General features: G+C 34.9%; 2 protein-coding genes and 1 long non-coding RNA gene across 6 annotated transcripts in view; 1 reads left to right on the top strand and 2 right to left on the bottom strand.

The window, feature by feature from the left end:
* Positions 1-6,036, bottom strand: part of LOC123556287 (sodium/glucose cotransporter 4-like) — a 13,422-nt gene extending 7,386 nt beyond the window's left edge. The window contains exons 1-6 of one of the 2 annotated variants that reach the window (XM_053542516.1): positions 5,780-6,036; positions 3,839-3,963; positions 3,286-3,410; positions 2,857-2,928; positions 823-927; positions 220-279 (exon numbers count right to left, since the gene is read on the bottom strand). In XM_053542516.1, the coding sequence (XP_053398491.1) occupies positions 220-279; positions 823-927; positions 2,857-2,928; positions 3,286-3,363 (315 nt within the window). In that variant the 5' untranslated portion in view covers positions 3,364-3,410; positions 3,839-3,963; positions 5,780-6,036. The remainder of the gene's footprint in view (positions 1-219; positions 280-822; positions 928-2,856; positions 2,929-3,285; positions 3,411-3,838; positions 3,964-5,779) is intronic. The other variant, XM_053542515.1, reaches the window with a different exon arrangement.
* Positions 5,360-12,152, top strand: LOC128556834 (uncharacterized). 2 transcript variants are annotated; one of them, XR_008370856.1, is made up of 2 exons: positions 5,360-5,656; positions 11,859-12,152. It is a non-coding gene; the product is annotated as an uncharacterized LOC128556834 (long non-coding RNA). The 2 variants fall into 2 exon arrangements; XR_008370855.1 differs by lacking the exon at positions 5,360-5,656 and adding an exon at positions 9,081-9,578.
* Positions 10,307-22,530, bottom strand: LOC123556286 (sodium/glucose cotransporter 4-like). Of its 2 annotated transcripts, none has more exons than XM_045346886.2 (15): positions 22,317-22,530; positions 21,137-21,216; positions 20,829-20,900; positions 17,764-17,868; positions 17,399-17,458; positions 17,015-17,119; positions 16,304-16,409; positions 15,607-15,687; positions 14,741-14,955; positions 14,254-14,389; positions 13,490-13,597; positions 12,437-12,756; positions 11,842-12,063; positions 10,857-11,028; positions 10,307-10,547 (listed from the first exon to the last, which is right to left on the bottom strand). In XM_045346886.2, the coding sequence occupies exons 2-15, from the start codon at positions 21,212-21,214 to the stop codon at positions 10,342-10,344; spliced, it is 1,986 nt and encodes a 661-aa protein (XP_045202821.1). In that variant the 5' UTR covers positions 21,215-21,216; positions 22,317-22,530; the 3' UTR covers positions 10,307-10,341. The 2 variants fall into 2 exon arrangements, with proteins under 2 accessions (XP_045202821.1, XP_045202822.1); XM_045346887.2 differs by lacking the exon at positions 22,317-22,530 and adding an exon at positions 22,068-22,140.

Raw genomic sequence — 22,530 nt, 5'->3', positions numbered from 1 at the left:
AGAACTGAATAAGCAATAACTTCATTGCGTAATTATTGCAAGAACAATAACCTTTACCCTGCTAAATTTCTAAAATGGGCTTGTCCATCAGACCAAGATCAACCAGCACGTCCGTGCAGACCAAGATGGAAGAATGATTTGCCGCCAGCAGGTTAAAGTTTAATGTTAAAGTCGTATTTGTAAAACGAAATATATGTATGAAAAATGAAAAATACTCACACCACAGGCAACATATACGGGAACAAACACCCAGCCGAGCAGTATTAAAAAGTAGATTGACTACAAATAAAAAGAAAGCACTGATAGGTGTTTGTGCAACATTTTAGTTCTCTGTCTCCCAAAATCATCAAATACAAAATTTCGGAAATATCCACAAGTAACACAACAGACGAAAAAATATAGAAAGCAAACCAGCAACAACAACAAAACCACAGAGAAGCAAAGTGCTTGCATTTCGTTATGTTTTGCAATAAGAGTACATGGCGATTCTGTATATAATAAACAATGTTACAATAGACTATTCTGTCGGCAATAAATTGGGTGGTCTAAAATGGAAAAGATTCTCTATGCATACATCCAATGGCATTTAACTTTTAAATAAACACGATAACCTTAAACCAGTTATCACATCTTTTCTCCTTCATTCGGAAAGCTGTAATATTTACGGTCAATGAAGGTTGTCAGATACTATATATCTATATAGATCTTTACTGATTGCTTTAATTTGATATAAACTATAAACGTTTTACGTACAGGCTGCTATGACCTTCATAGTTATTTCATTCAATTTTTCAGAACTTATGAAATGATATATAAACTTACATGCCACTCGTAGATGGTCACAGAGAATCCCATAGCAGCGGCTGTGCCAGCTAACCCAATAAACATGGGCGCTCCTATGTTACTGGCATATATTGAGGCACCAATCTGTAAACGGTAAAATAGGCAAAATGTACATCTAGATTAAACTTTACTAAATCAAAAAGTATATAAAAGCAAAAATATAATATCATTTCGACTTCCTAAAATAGTTTGGCAAAAAGTAAACTGTTATGTTATCTCATGACAAATTAATGTTTTATTAGGTATTAAATAGAATGTAGCAGCAAGACTTTTTTTTCAAACGTGTGTATCAAAATTCACACCAATATATTATTAGGTTATTTAACATTGTTCAGTACAATACGGAGATATATTTGGACGAGTACCCAGCTGAGAAATCCATATTGGACGAGCCGCTAGGCGAGTTCAATATGGTTTTCTCAGCTGGGTACGAGTCCAAATATATCTCGTATTGTACAGTACAATGTTAAATAACCTTTTTATTCTATATCTATTTTATCTTACTATAATAATAGTTTAAATTAAAAATGTTTCACTGAATATTGTATTCCTGCCTTTTCTAGTTTTTCCCAGCTTGGTATGAGTGCAAATATATATTATACAGAACAATGTTAGACCTTAAATAACCTTTTTATTCTATATTTATTTCACTTCATACGTAATATACTTAATTCATTGAATGTTGTTTTTTCTGCGTATCATCATTAAAAAGTATTGGTGCAACCTCCCTACAACAGCCATTTGGCGATTTGGGTGGTAATAACACTTAAAAGAGCGGACAAGGCTAAATTCCCCGTTTTTCGAGTAATTCAAGGACTATAATCAAAGAGTGCCTGGTACAATTTGGTTGGTTATCGAAATTGGCCGAGATGTAATGCCCAAAAACATTGTCAGCAAGTTTGGTGAAGATCCGACCAAAACTGAATTATAGAGCAGACATGTTTTGGATGCTGACCGCCCGTCCGTTGCCATTCATAATCTTCTCCAATTTTTTTCTTAACCGTTAAATAAAAACTGCTTAGATAGCTATTCAGACAGTCAGGGCTGATACCAGTTTCTAGGTTTCGTCCGGAACGGCTTCTTTAAGCGACTTTTCAAATATTCCAACATCTGATGATCCTTTTTACTGTATTTTTAAGTTTTTGATTATTAACGAACGTTTTAATATCTAAATCAGATAGCATTGTTATCCCTTGAATCGCTTTTGTGTGTTGTAAACAAAAAGAAAACTCAAATTAAAAAATCCAGATTTCAAGACGCATAATCAAACCCTGTACATAGAGCGCCTACTTCATCCGATTTACATTCGGAACATTTTCACGCGTTTCGGGCTTTATCGTATGTTTTACATGGGGCTGTTGAACCGTCCAAATACAGAAAATACAGGATTTTTGTACGCGCGTGCGTCCAAATACAGAAAATACAGGATTTTTGTACGCACGTGCATCCAAATACCGTAATATATTGTACGGTCACGTGTTCCAAATGAAAGTTTGCGACTGGATAGATAAAATAGGTATAGAATAATATATCATAAACGGTACGACATAGTTTTTCTATATTGGCATTCAAAACTATTGCCTAATGAACACAAGTATAACAAGATATTGCCAGTGATGTTTGACATATAAATTTGTTACCAAAGCCAATAGTGCGGGGCTTGTGAATATGACAAGAGCGATGACAAAAAAGAATAATAATAAAAAATAAAATAAAAATGATTAAAACATGATAATTTTATAGATACTAATTCCATAATGTATATAACACAGACACAAAGTAAGTTAGACTAGCTCCTAGACTATGATATATCTTTTTTACATTTTTATGACTGAATATAGTGAACTGAGCCAGTCTATATCCTATGTCCAATATCATATGATAATTTCAACATCATCTCTAAAATAGACTGGCTTTTGTCTCTATGAAATTGAATTCGACAAAAAAGTGGAATATTGTAGAAATATATTTATTATCAGTCTAGTGGCTAGTCTAAAAGTAAGTGTATAGTACCGGAATCCAGTGCATATTCTTCCCTGCCAGGAAGTATCCTGTTGTACTTCCTCGATTTGGCCGGCATGTTGACTACAAAGGAAAGTAGAGATATTTAGTTTCAAATTTCCTCATACTAATTTTTAGCTCCACTATTCGGAGAATAGGGGGGCTATTCTACTCGCCCCGGCATCGGCGTCGGCGTGACCCTTCTTGGTTAAAGTTTTTCGGCAACCTTTGTTTTTCTGTCATAAATAATTATCTTTCTTACTATTGCTTATATCTTACTGTAACTTCACATAAACATTGTCCAGTATACAAACAATGTATGTGTAGGGGCTGAGCCCATTATACCCAAGGTCAAGTTCACCAAGCTGTTATACTTAGCTGTCTATATTTATTATATTTAGAAATTGTATGATAGAAACTGTAACATTTGTATATATTTACCCATAGTCCAACTGCAAGGACAATGGCAAAGTAGATGCCAATGGTCATATAATCTTCCCATACAAGTTTTTCTACCATCTTGCTACTGTGGCTCCAATATTTTTACCAAATTATTCAGATGAAAACTGAAAAAGACAAAGTAAAACCACGCTTTGTCCAGTATCTTTCAAAACAAATCGCAAACAACAATATTATATAACTAATTGGAACATTTCATCGGGTAATTCCGTTCAATTCCGCAAATATTCTTTTTTCCCCCGTATGTTTAAGTAGGTCAATATAGCCTCAACAAATTTACTGAGCACATTAATTAGTAAATTAATTTGATAAATATTTGTATCCGCTTTCTAACACAAAGTTACACATATGTCATACGATCATGTTGCTATCGCCTCTGTATTTTTGTAAACATATATATTCCTGAAGAATTCAAATACGTTTTTGTAAACTTGTTTTCTAATCCATTCATATACAAATTTCATTTATACAGTTGTATGTGCAGTTTTCGAAATAATTACTGTTTAAACCAAACAAGAAGCAAATCTGTATAAACCTAGGATTTCTGTATCCTATTTTACCATGACTGCTGATGATTTCAATTTCAATTGAAATTTGTAAATCAAGTAAATTATCGCCTGTCGCATCTGACCCAAGACAGAGAGCATCTACCGGTCGTCTCTAGATAAAATAAAGTAATTTATACCTTACAGAAGATTGCAATTTCTGTTTTATATTTGAAACTATGTTTAATGGTCTATACTTTGTAAAAACCGAGTCCATTTGAACTTAAACTGAACCCCCAAAAGGGTTAAAAATTTACAAGTATATCATTGGCGATACAGTCAACATATGAAAGTTATTGTTTGCCCACTCTTCAATTTCACGACGATGCAAATTTTCTGACTGTTAACAAACCTCGTTAGCATTTATGTGAATGCAAGGTTCTTGACCTGAAGTTAATAAACACATTTACATTTTGTGTTTGTATTTTGACTCAGCTAAATGAAAGATAAGGCTGAGAAAAACTTGTATCATAAATTCCCACTGCTTTTCAGTATATTAACCATAAGACTTTCACGGCAAGCATGCTTAATAATTTTACAATATCTTAAAACTGGGATGAAAGTAACATCCAATAACATTTGAGCCCCTTTCTGATTACCAGTCATTTTCATTCAGTTACCTTTGTATCATGAAGGAGGTGACATTACCCTTCGATGTATAATCATGAACTAGATCTTTCAAGACATTTTTGAAAATGCACAGAATGAGCAGAAGGTAATTCAGTGGGTAGCATAGTTTGACCTACGACCTTGGAACCCGAATGTTACGCCCTGAGCTTCACCTATATGTTACACTTTTATGAAATTCCATAAATATATGAATAAAGAATAAACTAAAATAAGTTAATGCATGCTATATACGAAACAGAAATGTACACATAATATTTGTTTTCAATGCACTAAATTTGGTTCCGAAAATGTTACACCATTTTAATATACTAGATATGGTCTGATTTTCGTTCAGTTAAATATGACATAAGCTTGTCTTGTATTCGAGCAATGTAGCGGACATTAACTATTTATGTCGGCCAACAAATTTGAAGACGGGTATTTTTTTCATCAGCAACTGCTATAGATTAGCAGTATCTGAATACATTTCAGTGTTGCCGTGTGAATAATGACCAGTATCTGTTTTAACCTTGACCATGTATTACATTGACCTTTAACTTACTGAATGTTATGTTCTGAACAGTTGTGTCGTTGTAAAGTCTTTTTGTAAATAAAAAAAGCAGAAATTGTCACTCCGATCTTATACTTAAAATATCATATTGATCTACTAGGATAATGGTTCAGACTGGAATGTTATACGTGCGGTCTAAATACCAAATGGTCATTAAAATAATGCAATGACCATCGTGTAGCAGTTTTGGAGCGGACTCGACATAGGTCGTACAAAGAGACGGACATTTATGAAAGAGGAAATGAGATAACTGCATTACTACGCTTTTACTACACAGAAGGACTAGCAATTCACATGAAATTAAATGCGCGATTTGCAATTTTTGTGCAGATAAAGGTCTGGACAAGTTTTTAAAATTAATCATGCAGTTTTTATTTTTATTTCTACGCAGTGACCGAATCAACCCTCTCTTTAGTTATTAGAATATCCAGTTACAAGCAACTAATATACTTCCGTTATATCACGCACTTTTAAAAACAAATTTAATATCTGTTGCACGCGATTATTTACGAACTGTTGATGAACGATCCCAGAAACTATATGCCGCAAAAATCTATACATGTATAAAAGTTTTTATATAGAGTGAGGTCTCTTGTGGTGGCTTACATGGATATGTGCTTTGTCTGGGGTCAGTCAAGTTAATCTTTTAATATACGAGTATATCAGTTGATTTATTTTTTACCTACTGTAATCATTAACATCTTTATCTTGTTTAAACGAAGCAGTTACAAAAAAATAAAAAAAGTATTACCTGTCATGATGTACAAACTATCAACCACTTTCTGCTCCGTGATTTTAAGTTTAAACCATCAATTTCAAATTTACTGTCGTGATTTTCATCGTAATAGGGCAATATCCAAATGCATATATTATGCATTTACACGAAAACAGATCAGAATTAATTAACCTACATCATGTATAGTACATTTCACTTTAAACAAGATACAGCGTATTTTGTCATACATAATTCAACTATTTAAAGCGCTTGGATCGTTTCAAGTGTTTACCTTTATTTATATTGACACAGGTAAAACATTTATGTTAAAGGTATGTAATCAAAGCACTGAGAGTACTGATGGGGCGGTGCATTTCAGCTGTTTTTGTAACATTCTTAGATGAAAGTCAAATATTGAGATAGGAACCTGTGGTTTTCGCAAGAGACTTCGTCTGACTGACGATGACACTCATGCCAAATATAAGACAGATTGCATGATAAAATGTGAAACACCACATTTTATCAATTATATTCAAAGAGTTTAATAAATTCAACGTGGATAGTCACAAATGTAAGATGAATTCTTTTTATCACATGTTAGCCTTTCTTGTCGAAACACCAAATATTCGACTTTCTTCTGCTATATAAACAAGTCAATTTGACCGACGTCGCCTATACTATAAATCACGTCAATGTCAAAGCTTTATTACAACAGTGTAGTATCGTTTTTATTTAATGGCTGTATTACACTCCTGCAACGCCATTTATGTAATAAATAGAGAATATTAGGTTACTGTCATATAAATTTAAATTTATTAAGCGAGTCAGAGAAAATATAAACAAGAGGGCCATGAAGGCCATGTATCTCTCCCCTGAGCTACTGACCTAAAGATTATCAAAATTAACATTCTGACCAAGTTTCATTAAGATATGGTCATAAATGTGGTCTCTTAAGTGTAAACTAGCTATTCCTTTGATTTGACCCGGTGGCCCAGTTTCTGACCCGACATGACCCAAGTTCGAGCTTGACCTAAAGATCACCAAGATTAACATTCCAACCAAGTTTCATGAAGATACAGTCATAAATGTGGCCTCAATAAGCTTTTCCTTTGATTTGACCTAGTGACCGAGTTTTTTACCCCACCTCACCCAAATTTGCACTTGACATAAAGAATATCTAAATTAATATTTTGACTAAGTTTCATTAAGATATCTTCATAAATGTGGCCTCTTTAGTGTAAATTAGCTTTTCCTTTGATTTGACCTGGTGATCTAGTTTTTTTTATTCTAGATGACCTAGATACAAATTGGACCTTACGATCTTTAAGATCAACATTCTGACCAAGTTTCATGAAGATATAGTCATAGATGTGGCCTCTACAGTGTAAACAAGCTTTTCCTTTAATTTGAACTGGTGACCTAGTTTTGACCCAAGATAACCTGATATCAAACTCGTCAAAGACTTTATTGAGGGTAACATACTGGCCAAGTTTCATTAAGATTGGGCCCAAATTGTGACCTCTGGAGTGTAAACAAGCTTTTCCTTTAATTTGAACTGGTGACCTAGATTTTGACCCCAGATGACCCAATGTCAAACTTTTCTAAGATTTTATTGAGGGTTCAATTCTGACCAAGTTTTATTAAGACTGGGCCAAACATTTGACCTCTAGAGTGTTTACAAGCTTTCCCTTTGATTTGACCTGGTGACCTAGTTTTAGAGCTAAGATGACCCAATCAAGAACTCATCAAAAGTTTTATTAAGGGTAACATTCTGACTAAGTTTCATTGAGACTTGCTCAAAAGTGTGAAAATTTCTGCGTGATAACTGTTCAGATTGGGAAAAAAGCCATTTAAATTATGGAAAGAAGTTGTTAGTGTAAAATAACTTATGGTGTCCTAAAAGTTGAGGGCATCTACAGCGCTATTTAAATCATACGACATTTAAAATGGTTATTCAGTTTCAAAAGATATTTGAATAACGAAACAAGAATATCGTTTTTCATTGTACACTAATAGAATGAGGTCCAATTGATTGGATATCAATTTGTAAAAATGTGCGTTTTGTAATATTATTAAACCGAATGCGACTGGAGCCGTACACCTGTTGACTTTCAAAGAACAACTACCTTTGACGATGTAATTTAATGCTCGTTCATGATCATCATCAAATACATTCGACTACCCAGGGGTGGCAAATTCAATTGTCCGTATTGCCCAGGTTGACCCAAAGCTTGTACGGACGAGTCTAATTTGACTAGAATTTACTATATACATGTAACTACTATACGGACAAGTACAAAATAGCAACTGACAAAAAGGACAAACAAGTCAAAATCAGATTTTGCCACCCCTGCTACCTTGCATAAAAATCTGAAGATTAAGACGTCAAACTGTTACAGTGTACGAAATTCAGATTTGAATCCACTAGCCTGTTCGGGCTACCAGATTGGAAATTTTCCAAGCCCGACACCAATTTCACTAGCCCGAACTTTAATACCTTAAAATGTCATAATTTTTGCACCATATAACATTTTGTTTTACAGACATCTCTATGCATGTTTGAAGTAATAAAAAAGACATACAGTACATGTCTGCCATGTTTTTGAAAAATTTTAACTCTAAATACTCCAGTCCAGATCAGCATCGTCAGAGTCCAAAAGCATGCATCGGACATGACACTCCTTGCCAAAACAAAATCTAAACTGTTGCGTCCAATTTTTTAGGATCCGCAATCGCCAATTACTGCAACTCGGACTGTTGACAATTTGCATGATGTAATAACGAGTGCTGAATATACATTTACACACACGCTGATAGCATAATTTAAGCTCCGCCTACTGCAGGTACTTGTGAGATTTTCGCGAGAAGTATGAAAGCTAATCAAATTATCTGTTACGCTAGAGGTGATTGTATTCAGCCAATTAGCGCTGCGGTTACGTCTTTGACACTGTGTTTGATTGTCAACACATGAGAGTGCAAAACCAACAATAATTCCATAAGCGTTTCTCAGGCTGGATGCAGTACTCGTTTAATTAGCATGATTTTTTAAACAAATTAGGAAAATTCGGTAGCCTGGTCGGGCTTGTACCTGCGGCAAATCGGTAGCCCGAGCTGAAATTTGGTAGCCACGGGCTGTCAGACTACCGCGAATTTCGAACACTGCCATTATCTATCTATTTATACTGCATTACCCCTCTTTACGAGTATTATGTGCAGCTGCGCGCCTGTACAAGAAATTTAAAAGTAGAATTGACAGTAGAATACTAGAATACACAAACAGCTAAATTATTGAATAGAGCCTTTGAAATAAATCAAAAATATTATAAAATAAGAGTAGTCCAATGTAAATGCTCATTTTACCTTCAATTTTCATTATTTTATATTTCATTTTTAATCTGCATTGTAACGTCTAAAAGGGCCCTAATATGTAGAATGTAGCATTTTCTCAAACGTAAAATATACGATGTACGCAGATTTAAACAGTTTAGCCTACCGTTATTTATCATATTCTAGTAATATATCGTTTAAATTTACCTTTAAAAACCCTTATATTCAATGTATGCCAATTGTGTAGAGTTTTCAATACACATTCCGCCATTTTTCAAGCATATGCAGCAGGCTATAATAATAATATATTTTAGATGCGACTTAGACGAAAAACAACGTGAACTATTTGCCAACTGATTTAGAGCGAAAATATTTCGTCTAAAATTGATTCTCAAAATAAATTGTATTTACACAACATTCGGAATAGACCGGCAATGTTGCACACCATAACACAGATACACAGCGATACATACAGTTGAAAGAAACAACTCTATATTTAACATGAAAAGTAACTTTTATTTTGTAATTTACTAATTATTCACATATGCAGTTGAAAAAAGGATTATTTTCGGTGTAAATAGTGTTCTTTCACTTCGGACTGGGTTATGTTGTTCGTAATTTGAAGAATAAAGGCGACATGATGTGTGTTCACTTCTGGCTACATGTTATAAATGGCGATCCGATAAGACCGGACATAACAGATAGACGTTAAAATGTTAAAATATGTTATGTCAGGTCTTATTGATAGGACTAAAAATATGAGCTGATAAACAAACGCTAACCTTGTTTAACTTTTTGCCCGACCTCTCTGTTCGGCTTAACATTCTTGAATAATTTTGATTTGCTGCCATGCAAAATTTTGTCCGAAGTTCAGTTGTTTACCGAATTACCCATCTTCACCAAGCAAACAAATGACGTGACTGAATTGTATTTCGTAGACAGGAATAATGCACCGTCAAGATAATTAAAGCATTTTACTTATCAGCCTTTGTTAGGTCTTGATGCTTAATAAGCTCCCAGTAATGTATTCTAAATGTCTGAGAATCAGACGTGGACACAAACGGACCATTGTGAATGAACCATAGTGTGTATAAACTATATCATAATTTCTGCTGTTTTACATAAAGTTTCACTTGAAACGCAAAACCAAACGATAATAATTGCAAAGTATTGATCGTATACATCTTTGTATTGATGTAAATCTTTTCGAACCAAAAATAAAGAAGAAAAAGAGCGTAATATTAACAATGATTTATTTTACAATATTGATGTCAAGCAAAATATCCAAATAAAAAAGTTATAGCCGTGATCAGGATCACGGCTCCAGCGTTTAGAATTATAGTCGCCTTACGACTTTCTTTAATAGACGTCATTTTCTGACGTATTATTGCACGTTCTTCCGCTGAAATTTTAGTACTTCCGGTTTCTGGATTCCCACATATCCACGATAAAAATGCTATTTTACATCTTTCACGGACTGAAATGAACAAAGAGAAATAAATTTGACATTACTTTAATCACTGTTGCAAAACCAATATGAAAATTATAGAAATAATGTAAGTGAAATAAAAACGTGAGGATTGCCCCTATATTCAAAATTACCAGAATAATTCATGTACTGTGAAAAATGTTTCCAAAACGTAAATACATGTACTGAAAAACTAACTGTCGCTCATAAGTTCCAAACTGCAATTGCTAAATCAACCCATTATTTGTCGCTTTCGTTATTTAGAATTATTTTGTGATAAACATATATGTACTGAATACGTTTTAAAGAAATACTGACAAGAAAAAGTTGCCGGATCTTGTTCTATTTCTATCGGCTGAAGTTTAGTAGCAGCAGCGATGTCTGTTTCAGCTGTATCCAGTTCACCAATTTCATTATCTTCTTCGTCTTCGTTATCAGTTAGTTCAGGTTCCTCGTCATCGTGCCTAGTCCACCAAGTTAACCGGTGTAACTGAATAAGATATTAACGAAACAAACGTTGAAATATAGCAAACCAGAAGAAAATTCTATTTTCATGGGGAGTATTATGACATAATTATTCAAAAATTATCAAAGTTGTCTTCCGTAACAAAATGGTAAGAGGGTATACAGCAAGAAATTTCAGACATTAGTTTTTTTTTTTTTTATTTTGTTCTACATAGCTTGGCTATGTACCCAGGGGACGACGCTCATTTTTAGCTCATCAGATTTTTGGAAGAAAAAAAAGATGAGTTATTGTCATCATTTGATTGGCGTCGGCGTTGGCATTGGCACTGACGTTGGCGTTGCCTGGTTAAGTTTATGTTTAGGTCAGCTTTTCTCCTAAACTATCAAAGCTATTGCTTTAAAACTTGCACCACTTGTTTACTATCAATAGCTGACTCTGTACAGCAAGAAACACAACTCCATCCTGCTTTTTGCAAAAATTATAGCCCCTTTTGGACTTAGAAAATATTATACAGACACAAAGAGACAAAAAAATCAGATGAGCGTCTGCACCCGCAAGGCGGTGCTCTTGTTTATATAAACTGCGTTCTTGACGATCCATTTTCTTGTTTCTTGTATAGAGGCCACGGCACTTCACCACGTTAACTTTCAACTACTAATTCTAACAATACTTTTCTTGATGTTCTGCTCTATACTTCCTATGGATCAAATTTTATGATGGAATAATGTTGTTGGTTTGCTTGGCTAGTTGGTATCAGTTTTGTCTTGACTTAATTAAAATAAAACGTCAATACACTTGAACTGTGAGAGTCGCACAGAGCTTGTGTATATTAATCACCTGTTTTTCACTTCTAGGTGTCGTGCAGAAGCTAATGATCACCATGACCACCACGCAGATAATACCGTTGATGATTGAAAAATGTAAGAAATCCAATTTGGCAGATATAAGTGGCCTCTCGTCTGGTTCTCCACTACCGCAGTAGGGCGGAGCTACAGAAAAATCCAAACCCATCCGAATAATACCAACCAGCAGTCCAAATGACATTCCGTAGAAGATAGCCTCATCAAAAAGTAAAGAAAAATGATAAAGATTATCGTTTGCGCTACTTCCGTTAATGTCATATTCATCTAATAAACAATAAAACCACAGTATATTTTTTCTCAGTATTTTGCAAAATTTTCCAATTTTGTTCTTTATGCATGAAATTGAACTTTTAAACAATTAATAGTTTTGACATCAGTACGTCATCAACCATTACTATATCTAAAAATTGATTATGCTTAAACTATAACATTTTGATTCGATTTTCATGACTTTTAGTACTTGTCAATGTATATGTAGTAAACCTTATCATCAGTTTTATCAGAACCATTGTTTTCCACTGTTTAAACACTTAACGTACAGGGTAAGTGGTATTCTACACGATACTTACAGGCTCTGTAGTAGGTTTCCAAAACAGACCAAGAAGAAAAGCCACACACCAAGGAACGAAAAAATAGGCAACAATTGATGCCAGATAGAACCACAATATCCCACCTTGTTGCTGCTGAAGTATAGGTAACCAGAGAATACTGATTCCAACTAAAACAAGAACTGTAACTCTGCCTACTACCATGAGTTCTTTTTGACCGGCGTTCTTTCGAAAATGAGCCCAGAGATCTAGCGTAACCAATGAGCTTGCACTGTTGAATACAGATGTTAGTGTACTCATTATTGCAGACAACAGTGCTGCTAACATAAGTCCCCGGATTCCTGAAACATAAGACATTCCAAAAAATAAAAACAGTCAACTGTGTGATAGGGCTTTACAATGCGGATATTTGTCCGCACTTTCTTGTGGGTCTACTTTTTACGTTTACGTTAAAGTACAGTATATGAAACTTTCTGATCAGATACAATTTATAAAATATCTTTTAGTCAGGTCTCTGACATTGACAAGACGTTTTTCTACTATAATTATATTTCAACAGATAGCATCCATCCATTGTTTGTGCGAGAAAATCATATTGCCGGCCAATAGATTCGAACCACCGATAAAATAGATCTCGTATCTCAATGTATTTCCACTCTCAACCGCAATGCGATGCTATTCACACGAATCCGCAGCAAGCTGCTATTCACTCTTGCCATTCCCTCGCATTCGTAATACATTGCTATTCACTAGCGTCTGTAATAAGTTGCTATTCAATCTTGCTGTTCCCTCACATTCGCAACAAACTGCCCTTCACTAGTATCTGTAATGAAATGTTATTCACTCCCATTCGCAACAGACTGTCCATTCGCAATAAACTGCCCTTAACTCGCATCTGTAACAAACTGCTATTCATTCGTATTCACAACGAACAATTGCTTTTCACTTGCATCTGCAATAAATTGCTTTTCACTTGCACCTGCAACAAATTGCTTTACAATCGCATCCTGCTCCAGTTACTATTTACTCACATTCGCCAGAAGCTTGCAAATTGATATTGATGGATTGGCATACCTACTGGCAGTATGCGGAGAACAAGAAGTGGGTAAGCAATGTTGGAACAACCGGAAGGACTGCCGCAGATTTCTGTACAGTCATCAGGGTCAGCACATGCAACTTCATCTGCAAAAGAAAATCTCTGTACCTTTTTTTGGTATTTTTACAAGCTTTTATATACAAGCTAACTGAACAGTGTCACTATTACGTTTGAGAACATCCTTAAGTAACTTATTCGTGTGACAATTTGTCAAAGCAACGTTTCCCCCTTTGCCTTGACGTGCGTACCCATACAAACTAGACTTAACCCTTAGCCTGCTGCAGGCGAATTTAACAGCCTTTGCAAACAGCTTGGAACAAGATCAGACGCCGATTAAATCGGCGTCTGATCAGGTTCCAAGCTGTTTGCTACTCTGACAATATTTCTTCCAATTTTGGAGCAAATTGAATGATCTTTACAATTTTAGCAGACGACATTTCCAGCAGACGACAATTTATCTAGCATGCTCAAGGTTAAATACTACTTATATGTTTGCACAACTAGCTGCATTTTTGTATTTTCAAACATTACTGAACACTTGTGATAAGATAACGCAAACAAAAAGGTCAGAGTAAAAAGCATGTGCGTGTTAAAAAGAAAACTACAAGATATTGAAATCTGCCTGATCTACAAAAGAGACTTTACAGACAAGCATTATATTTAGAACACTTGTTACTGTACAAAAGGTAAACGAACTCTTTCGGTGTGCAATCAGACCTCACTTCCGGTGAGTTATCATTACCTGTGTATAATATCCTGCTGATCATTCCAGGCAGGACAAACATTGGAAAGCTGAGAAACTTCAAGGCAGAAGCAAACAAGGTTCCTCCTTTGGCATGAGCTAAATTCTTAGCTGACAAACATCTCTGAACCATTAGCTGAAAAAACAGTTCATTAAGAGTGACTAGTGGTACAAACCTATTGACATAACGTTTTTGAAAGATAATCTTATAAATAACCGAATATAATGTGCAGAAGGTAGTAAACCGTTGCAAAGCTTTTGAAATAATGAAGACAATTTACATTCATTTTGCATTTTTACCAATATCTAACCTTTATTTTCACCCACTTTATCATTTTGTACTGTTATATAAACATTCTATGCCAAACTTGGCGTAAATGAACATATTGAAATATTTCACTCAAACTGTGGGCGAGTAGCTTAAACAAAAAGTCCAAATCCTAATCTGCATAAATTTTAAAACAAAAGCACTTTAGTACCAAATTACCTGATCTTGACACCAGACGAACAACGCTAGAATTGTAAGTCCGAATGTAGAGCCCGTCCAGGGAATGTCGCCATTAACTGGATCGCGAAATATATGGAAGGCGTCCTCACGTGGCATGCCGCAGCTGTATAGTGACTGATTGGCAAGGGTGTAATTTGTGGCAGCGTGCATGTATTTTACCTCCATTGTTTGCCAGTTACCAATTTCTTTGAAAGCTGAATGCAAAAACAATAGTTCAAGTCATTTCTACAATAAGACCTACAATCTTGTACTGATTCATATCAAAATTGTCGCATTTCTATAATTCCGTCATGTTTTAATTCAAGCGAATTGATTGCGCTCATAATCGTATAACTCCTTGTTTTTACTTTTTCTTTTGTATTCATGCGCGCATTTCAACATTTCGTCAATACCGAAACTAGATTTTCTCAAAATTCGACAAATGGTGATAACTGTCTTCTGTTTAAACGAGACATTTATGTGTTTGTACCCATTTTCTTGTTTAGATCATTTCCTATACAATGATTAAGGCTTAGATTCAAAATATGATAAAAAAATATTTTTTGGTGTGGAGAGCAAAATCGTTAAAAAATGTAAAAAAATATGGAAATATGTTGACTTTGAATTATAAGGATCAAATAATTTTCTGGTTTTCATAAATGAAACACTGTGTGACTTTGTCTTAACGCACACATTTTCTTCGACAGGGTTTAGACATGCATGAACAACAGAATGAAAAGCAAATCCGATATTAAATGTCATTAGTAGCCGTTTCACAGAACAATAATCAGAAGAAAGTTTCTATCTATTTTTTTTAAATTTGCATGTTTACAAGAAATGAAAACTACAAGAAAAAATACACTTACATACAATACAAACAGTTACTGCCCCGGCCACAAGTATACCAGTTTGCAACGTGTCAGTAAAAATCACCGCCCGTAGACCTCCTGAAATCCAGCAATATATATTCATAAAACAAATTTGCGATTTTGCGTGTTCAAGTCAGTTTATGTTTCTTACTTTGCAAAGAAATAAATTCAGCATTTTCATACAAAGCCCTTGTGCCGCAGAATAAGATAGAAATATGTCAGATGTATATTTTTACTCATATATACACCTTCGTTAAACCAAATGTCACCAGATACTCGAGTTTTTATATACCATTGTCAAAGCAGACAAGAAAGCAATCTTGTACCCGGAACAAATAGAACAAATTTCTCAAAACCCTCATCTAAAATGTCTTAGTTCTACAAACTTTACTGGGAGATATAATACAATATTTACCTTGAAACATTTTCCTGAAAAATTAACATATCTCAAAGGTAGATGCAAGTCATATTCTGAATTTTTGTATTCCGTAAAGTGGAGCGTGGACTAGTGGATAAGGTGTCGTCTTCTCGACCCAGGGGTAATGGGTAAATGCCACCACGCCTTCTCATAAGATGTTTTCCAGGTAGCGGACTCGAGAGTGGTTCAGATAAGCTTGATGAATCCATCAAAATCGCACTAAAATAAATTAGTAAAAACTAAACTAATATTCTATCACTTTTGAATAACTCTTACCAATAATTGTGTAGATAGCGACGACAACCAGGATGGCTGAGACACTGATATACAGGTTCCATCCGAGTAGCTGCTGCATGAAGATTGCCCCACAAAATATCTCACCCTGGATAATACAGAAATAATCATTAATCCGCATGTATAAAGTAAAATATTGGTTTTGAATACATTGCATGGTCTAGCATTCTCGCATACTAGAGGTTTACCATGGTTCCCTAGGTGAACGGTGAACTTGAGTTTGGCTTCGATCTTTGACGAACCTCTGATGGATGAGAAGTTGTACTAGCGAAAAACCTTAGACAAATGAAAGCTACTGATATAGAATGAATAAGGATACCATTCAAAAGAAGCAACTGCATTTTGTCTTTCATTTGTTTCATTTTGTACAGTGCTGTAGAACTACATATCGGATTTCAAAGGATTTACAGTTCCAGTATAAAATAAACGGCCTTTCGACCACGGAACCGACAAGTCACTCCATATGTGTTTTATCATATAACGCCAGAAATAAATGTTCGTATTTTTTCAAGTTTTAATTTTAGCCCAGCAAAATGAAGCGTTTAGCTATAGACAGGTCATGCACAAGATCTGAACCGGCGATTTATATTTGGTATCATGCAAGAATTCTTTAATTCTCATTAGTGACTAGTACAGCACGATATTGTCATTGCAGCAACTTAAAAGTATTGTTTGTATAAGTATCATACTTACACTGATATTCCTGAGAATATAGGAGATGAGCATGATCAATGAGGTACACACCCTAATCCTCTTGCCACCGAATCTCATCTTCAGATATTCTGGACTCGTAAAGGCCTTAAATCAATAACGTATGCAGAAATATTTAATTCATATAGTTGTAATTTAATACAGCAGTTGTAATCTTGACTGAAAATCGCAAAAGAGAGAGAGAGTATTTATAACACATACGCCTGTATTTGTCTTTTGGCCAGCATACTTCATTCATATCAGTAATAGAGGAAATTAGTTAAGGAATAAGTCAAATTGCATTGCTGTGCAAGCAGCATAATAAAACACATTGTATGAAGTATACAGTTTTGCAAAATTACATAAAAGAAAGATGAGCTCACTTACCCCAGACGCAATATAAACTGGAACAAATATCCACCCCAAAGAAATAATGATATAAACTGCCTGGAATGAAAAATCATTATTTTCTCGTGTTACGAAATAAACATAGAACTAAATAAAAACAATGATTGAACTATCTGCCCTTGCATAATGCAAATAGAAGCAAACAACAACGTTAAATTAACTAATAAATAGTTATGATACGAGAATTTTTGTTCATTTTTAACAAGCCAGTGCATTTTAATCATAAAATATGAAAAGAAATCCGTTAAGTTCCAGACAATAAATGCGTATATAGTAATCTTTTGCAGAATTTCAAGAAAAAATAACGTACTGTGTTTAATAATTTCTTGTTCATATGTACTTACGTGCCATTCATATATGGTAACCGCTATACCGCTGGCCGCCGCTGTTCCAGACAATCCGACAAACATTGGTGCTCCTACATTACTCGCGTATACAGATGCACCGAGCTGCGACACAATGGAACATCAAAAACACATTACTCATTAAGGAACACGTCAATACAAGATATACGTTCATTAATACAAAATTTGTTTTCGCCCTCTTGCGGGCGATAGACTAAAAGCTAATACATGCAAAATGTGAAAGATAAATCACAGAAAAGAAACAAAAAGCATACAAACAAGCGGTATTTAGGCTTTTTAAAATACTTAAATAAATATATGAGCCGTGCCATGGGAAAACCAACATAGTGGGTATGCGACCAGCATGGATCCAGACCAGCCTGCGCATCCGCGCAGTCTGGTCAGGATCCATGCTGTTCGCTAATAGTTTCTCCAATTCCAATAGGCTTTAAAAGCGAACAGCATGGAGCCTGACCAGACTGCGCGGATGCGCAGGCTGGTCTGGATCCATGCTGGTCGCATATCCACTATGTTGGTTTTCTCATGGCACGGCTCATATATACATTTTTTAGTTAACTAAATCCAGATTCAGTAAATTCAACCTTAAACAAGAGGGCCAAGATTGCCCTAGGTCGCTCACCTGAGAAACACATCATAGTAGTGTAAGCGTATTTGAAAAATGTGATTTCATTAGTGATGGGCCGACAATCGGCGACAATCGAATAATCGTCGACGTTGCATTCATGAGCGCGATCGCCGACTTCACTTTTCCCTGACCGATTAATTATTTGGCACCCTAAACGGATACTTTAGTTGTTTCTGACCTCTTTCTTTCTGGTATTTATGGTTCTTTGGGGCAATTACGCCAAGGGAAAGTACTCTACCTGAAAATGGCATCCTCAAAGTCTCGAAAGAAAGTGAAAGTCATCTGTGATCACCCAGATTTTGGAAGATATATGGTTTTACAACATTAAGCCGGGAAAACCATCAACCTTAACTCTTGACATTAGTATGGCAGTATGCATAGCATGCCGAAAGACTTACGCAAGCATATTAGCAAAGGAATTTTCATTTTTTGATTTTGTGGGATTGAAATCATTCCAGTCGTAAACTTAGAATTAATAAATCATTAATACATTTTTTGCTCCAAACAATTTTAATTTGATAACACAATATCACTGGATAAGTCCCTTGTGAAATTAAGACAAGTACCTGATTTGAAGTTTACTATCTTCACAAATATTTTACTTTTATGCTGTTAACTTACTCATGTTTATGAAGAAATAGGATATTTGACGTCTGTGTGGTTCATTTCCTAAGTAATGACATAAAACATACACTGTGAGATGACCTTATAGATATGCAACTAGAGTAACCGATTATCCAATTATATCCGATTAATCGAATCGGTTGGCTTGTCCGATTATGCCGATTAACCGATTTGCCCATCACTAGATTTCATGGAGACAAAAATTATGACCAATTCTCATTGAGATGGCATCTTGAGTGTTAACAAGTATTTTCTTTGATTTGACCTAGTGACCTAGTTTTTTTAACCCACATGCCCCATAATCGTGCTCGTCCAAGATCCCATAAAAAACAAACATTCTGACAAAGTTTCGGGAAGATTGGAGCAAAAAAGTGGCCTCCGGAGTGTATGCAAGCTTTTCCTTTAATTTGACCTAGTAACCTAGTTTTTGGCCCCATGTGACCCAGATTCGAAACTATTCAAGAATGTAATAATAAAAAACATTCTGACCAAGTTTTATGAAGATAACATAAACCACAGAGTGTAGCAGATGGTTATATAATAAGTGTGAGAGCTGACAAACAGTTCAAACACTAAAATTTTAATGTTTCTTCAGTCTTTTAAAATTGGGTGGAAAATAATCACACAGACAATTGGAGCAGTAGGTGATAGCATCTTGGGAAATCCCTTTATAATGGTTCAATTGAAAATTACAGCCTCTATATTGCATACACAAGGTTTTTTATTTTATTTGACCTAGTGACCTAGTTTTTGACCCCAGATGACCCATTTTCGAACTTGGCCTAGATTTCATCAAGATTATCATTCTGACCAAATTTCATGAAGATCAGTTAAAAAATACAGCCTCTATCACATACACAAATTTTTTCTTTGATTTGACATAGTGACCTAGTTTTTTGACCCCAGATGACCCATTTTCAAACTCGGTCTAGATTTCATCAAGGTAATCATTCTGACCAAAATTCATGAAGATCAGTTGAAAAATACAGCCTCTATCGAATACACAAGGTTTTTCTTTGATTTGAACTAGTGACCTAATTTTTACCCCAGATAACCCATTTTCGAACTCGGCCTAGATTTTATCAATATAATCATTCTGACCACAATTCATGAAGATCAATTGAAAAATACAGCCTCTATCGCATACACAAGGTTTTTCTATAATTTGACCTAGTGACCTAGTTTTTCATCTCAGATGACCCATATTCAAACTCGACTTAGATTTTATCAAGGCAATTATTCTAACTAAATTTCATGAAGATCTGTTGAAAAATACAGTCTCTATCGCATACACGATGTTTTTCTTTGATTTGACATAGTGACCTAGATTTTGATCCCAGATAACCCATTTTCAAATTCTGCCTAGATTTTATCATGATAATCATTCTGACCAAATTTCATGAAGATCAATTAAAAAATACAGCCTCTATCGCATACGCAAGGTTCTTCTTTGATTTGACCTAGTGACCTAGTTTTTAATCCCAGATAACCCATTTTCAAACTCGGCCTAGATTTTATCAATGTAATCCTTCTGACCAAATGTCTTGAAGATCTGTTGAAAAATACAGCCTCTATCGGATACACAAGCTAAATGTTGACAGACGACAGACGATAGACAGACGACAGATGACAGACAGACGACGGACACCGGACATCAAGCGATCACAAAAACTCACATGAGCATTGCTCAGGTGAGCTAAAAACGACATTATATTTCGATGTGCTTGGCTTATTGTCATATTACCTTCCAGTGAGTTTATTATAATTATCATAAAAAGTATATTGTTTTACTTACCGGAAACCATAACATATTTTTGCCAGCCAGAAAATAACCTTTAGTGCTTCCTCTGTTCTGATTGAACGTAGACTGAAGAAGAAGGTGGCAATGAAATCATGACAGTTTTAGTCTTGCGAATTATTTTTATACAGTAGAGGGAGTTCATCCTTACATATACACCATGAGATCAACACCTTATCTAATGTGTTACGGATCCTGTTCTTTTTACAATAAAATCCACAATAACCTTTTAACTAAATGTAGCATTCTCAATAAATTCTTTAACTGAAATACTTTTGTCATCAAGTTTTCGAGTACATACTTACCCATATTCCCAGTGAAAGTACAACTGCAAAATACAGTGCTATCGTCAAGTAGTCTTCCCATAATAAAACCTCCGCCATCTCTGAAAGTGATCAGAATGACAAAATGCAGTTTGAAAAAAAATCATGTTTTTTAATACTTTTTATTTATTTAACGTTTTTAAAATATAAGAGTATTTCACCGTTAAAATGTTCGATTTCAGTTCTATTACAAAAATAATATCTGCAACGTTTAAACATACACGACAAGGATCTCCAGATTCTCAAGGTCATTGCCACACTTTCTTATAAAGCATAACCGCATTGGCCCATGTCTTCTATTTTTTTGCAGAATATAGCCCCACCAAAAATAACAAGTGTTTTTTTCGTATCCAATTTGGACATTTTTGCATGCAGTCTCTAGACACTTGCCCTTTCTTGATTTCTGTTGAACTGGTGAATCTTGCTTTTTCTGTATTTTAGAACGAAATACGGGTTATTCTTCGGACAGAAATTCATTACTTTGCTGACATCCGCCTTAAATTCAGTAAACTGAATTTTAAGATCACATGAGCAATAGAGTATCCAGAGTTCCAATGTAACCCGATTTTATGACGAATGCATGCTTGTCAATTGAAAGGTTATACTTGAGCTCATTTGCTATACCCTTGTATTAATGGTTAACCTTTAACAACCATCGAAGAACTATGCTCTCTGATTTGTCACCTTTTTTCCCGGGTACGGCCAAAACTGTTCAAACCGAAGTACTAGTATCTATAGGGAAATGATAAAACAGTACAATACAAAAGTTTTACACTCTCGTGCAAGTCTTTAAATAGAACGTTAAATTTCAAAGTGTTTTCCTGTAAGTTGAACAACTCCTGTAATCATCTGCATTAGATGTTGTCAGCTGTTACATTTAAACCCTTAAAATGCCGTTACTGCTATTACTTACCCTTCTTTAACAATATTTCTCCACAAACAAGCAAACAAAATGCGTTATGTATTTCACAGTTACTATCACAATATAGTAATGATAAGACAAGTACATTTCATCTGTGTCTTTCAGAATAAGAATCCGTTGTGTCTGCTTTCGGTATATGCCTTGATGGGTTAATAAATGTCTGGGTTAAACCGAAGTATCGAAAGTTCAGACAAGTATTTTATGCTAATTAATTGAAACATCTATAAAAAGTAGCCTTACCTTCTCACAAAGCACACGCTTGATATCTATTCGGCCTTGACATACATAGTAGACTACCCTTAGATAAGACAAAGACGGTCCTCTGTCATTCTTCTAATTAAATCCTTACAGGTATGCATCAACGATAGACCTTGCTAAAGATTATTATATGTGATCACTCATTGTACATACCACGGCAGTACAGATATCATTAGCCGTAAAACTTTAAAGTTTA

Source organism: Mercenaria mercenaria, chromosome 5, assembly GCF_021730395.1.
Source record: "Mercenaria mercenaria strain notata chromosome 5, MADL_Memer_1, whole genome shotgun sequence".
In the NCBI taxonomy this organism is placed as follows: domain Eukaryota; kingdom Metazoa; phylum Mollusca; class Bivalvia; order Venerida; family Veneridae; genus Mercenaria; species Mercenaria mercenaria.
Note: the sequence above shows the minus strand (reverse complement) of the source record. Positions and strands in the feature narration are given on the sequence as shown.

Excerpts from the sequence above, each read along its gene's own strand:
- LOC123556286 (XM_045346886.2), bottom strand. The coding sequence starts at position 21,214 with ATGGCGGAGGTTTTATTATGGGAAGACTACTTGACGATAGCACTGTAT. Across the intron at positions 17,869-20,828 it reads AAAATATGTTATGGTTTCCG|CTCGGTGCATCTGTATACGC; the intron begins GTAAGTAAAACA and ends ATTGTGTCGCAG. Across the intron at positions 14,956-15,606 it reads AGTAACTGTTTGTATTGTAT|CTTTCAAAGAAATTGGTAAC; the intron begins GTAAGTGTATTT and ends TTTTGCATTCAG.